The sequence below is a fragment of the Sipha flava genome, unplaced genomic scaffold, assembly GCF_003268045.1.
Source record: "Sipha flava isolate LNK unplaced genomic scaffold, YSA_version1 18307_pilon_pilon, whole genome shotgun sequence".
In the NCBI taxonomy this organism is placed as follows: Eukaryota; Metazoa; Arthropoda; class Insecta; order Hemiptera; family Aphididae; genus Sipha; species Sipha flava.
This window is the reverse complement of record NW_020272254.1, coordinates 1-2953: the sequence shown is the minus strand read 5'-3', so window position 1 is coordinate 2953 and position 2953 is coordinate 1. Positions and strand designations below refer to the sequence as shown.

At 39.6% G+C, this 2953-nt stretch overlaps 1 protein-coding gene across 1 annotated transcript; it reads left to right on the top strand.

The window, feature by feature from the left end:
* Nucleotides 1-1360: 1360 nt before the first annotated feature.
* On the top strand, nucleotides 1361-2948 carry LOC112680976 (heat shock protein 70 A1; the record flags this gene model as incomplete). Its single annotated transcript, XM_025551239.1, has 1 exon — nucleotides 1361-2948. A coding segment is annotated over exon 1 (1380 nt), but the record flags the coding sequence as incomplete, so codon positions are not given.
* Between the last annotated feature and the right edge of the window lie 5 nt (nucleotides 2949-2953).

Here is a 2953-nt window from a genome sequence, read left to right as displayed (position 1 = left end):
TTTTTCTCAAAATATATCATGTTTTAATTCAATATTCTATAGAATTTAATGTATTTCATTAAATAAACATAAATATCAACACGATCTGCATATTGTTGACAATGTAGTCCATAAGAATAATTTCTATTTCAATATTATTAATATTATCCCTAAACGATTTTAAGAAAAAAATAAAAAAACTCACCAAATAATATTGTTTAATATTATAGTATGAAATATCAAAATAATACACTTAACAAATTCACCAAAATTCTAAATACCTAATAAAATTAATGTGAACAGCGCTATTCAAACTTATAATAATTTAATCAAACATAAAAAATAATAGAACTAAAAATATCACAAAAATCTTCATTCTATGAAGATGATGGTATTTATTGACTTGAATGTAATTGTAATAAATTCTATAAATGTAGGACAAATAGAAATTTTGAAATAAAATTACGAAGAACAAATTTTGGATATAAAATTTAAAAAAACTGCCTCTAATTCAAATTTTGTTAAACATGTTTTAGAACATTTCCATGGTGTACATTTTGATATCAATAAAGCCTTAAAAATATTAAATATCCAAAATAACATTTACATTAATTGAGTTTGAAAAGAATTACACATACACAATGAAATAAAGAAAAATAATTGTGATGATATTTTAAATTTACAAATCTATTTTAAGAATAATATATTATTTCAATACATTTTAGATAACAATAACCAAAGTATTTATATTTCTTAACATAACTAATAACTAATAAGAACTCAACTGAAATCATTTGTTCTAGTTAAATAAATTATATGTCTGTAAAAAGACCAATTTTTCTCAATGTATTCCTACAGTATGATGACCCACGAATGTATTTAACAATATACTGTAAATACATTACTCATCACAGAAGTAAAGTTGTATTAGTTAAATAAATAAGAAATAAACACGAATCAAAAAAAAAAAAAAAAATTGATTAAGAATTCAATATAAAACCGATACGAAAAAAAACAATTCATAAAGGATTGGAGTGCAAAATCTAAGTCCGAAAACAATTTCTACTTATCGAATCGACAAAGATGAACACAATAATTTTCAAAACAAATAAAGAGCATATTAACTCATCGTAACTATTTCACAATTTTAAACTTCATGGAAAACACTAATAACAATAAAAGATGTTTAAAAAAAATAAATGGCAATTAAAACTTTCACTACTAATCGTAAAGGCTCACATCGAGAAAGCAGTTGAAAACTGGCGAATGTTCTAGAACGTTGTAGAATAAACGAGGCACGAGTAGCGGAGTGGTGGGAGACTAATACGCCACGGACATTCTAGAACATTCCATAGACTATATAAACGCGGACGGCGCGCCGCTCGGCAACAGTTTGATCACGAACGCCGTAACAGTTGTACGAGTCATAATAATCGAGATATTATACAGTGCGATATACGCTTCGAGTTGTGACAGTGCGAATACACGTTTATACATTAAGTAATAATTCAGTGGTGAAAAGTGCTTGGATTTCGATTAATTAATATTTTCAGTGTAACAACCCGTGTTTGAATTTCGAACGTTAAAAAATGGTCGGTAAAACAGCAATCGGTATCGATCTCGGGACCACGTACTCTTGCGTGGGTATCTGGCAACACGGAAAAGTGGAAATCATCGCCAATGATCAAGGTAACAGGACCACGCCGAGTTATGTGGCGTTCACGGACACCGAACGGCTGATCGGCGACGGGGCCAAAAACCAGGTGGCGATGAATCCAAAGAACACCGTGTTCGACGCTAAACGGTTGATCGGTCGTCGTTTCGATGATGACAAGACGCAAGCGGACATGAAGCACTGGCCGTTCAAAGTGGTGAACGACTGCGGAAAGCCGAAAGTGCAAGTGGAGTTCAAAGGTGAGTCAAAAGTGTTCGCGCCGGAAGAAATCAGTTCGATGGTGTTGACAAAAATGAAGGAGACGGCGGAAGCTTACTTGGGACGTACCGTGACGGACGCGGTGATCACGGTGCCGGCGTATTTCAACGATTCGCAAAGACAAGCGACCAAGGACGCGGGTGCAATAGCCGGTCTGAACGTGATGAGGATAATCAACGAACCGACGGCAGCGGCGTTGGCGTACGGTTTGGACAAGAACCTTAAAGGTGAGAGAAACGTGTTGATATTCGACCTTGGCGGTGGCACGTTCGACGTGTCCGTGCTGCAGATCGACGAGGGTTCGATATTCGAAGTAAAGTCCACGGCCGGGGACACGCATTTGGGTGGCGAGGACTTCGACAACCGGCTGGTCTCGCATCTGGCCGAGGAATTCAAGAGGAAATTCAAAAAGGATGTGCGCGCCAACCCTAGGGCGCTGCGGCGGTTAAGGACTGCCGCGGAACGGGCCAAAAGAACGTTGTCGTCCAGCTCGGAGGCCACCATAGAGATCGACGCCCTAATGGAAGGCATTGATTTCTACACCAGGGTGTCTCGGGCACGTTTCGAGGAACTGTGCGCGGACCTGTTCAGATCGACCCTGCAGCCGGTGGAAAAAGCGTTGGCTGACGCCAAGTTGGACAAAGGTTCCATACACGACGTGGTACTCGTGGGTGGTTCCACGAGGATTCCGAAGATCCAGAGTCTCCTGCAAAACTACTTCTGCGGCAAACCGCTCAACCTGTCCATCAACCCTGACGAAGCGGTCGCTTACGGTGCCGCCGTACAGGCGGCCATTCTGAGCGGTGACACGAGCTCCGCTATCCAAGACGTGTTACTCGTGGACGTGACCCCCCTGTCACTGGGTATCGAAACCGCAGGCGGTGTCATGACCAAGATCGTCGAGCGCAACTCAACAATTCCTTGCAAACAAACGCAGACGTTCACTACGTACGCGGACAATCAGCCGGCCGTCACCATTCAGGTGTTCGAAGGAGAACGGGCAATGACCAAGGACAACAATCTGTTGGGAACATTCGATCT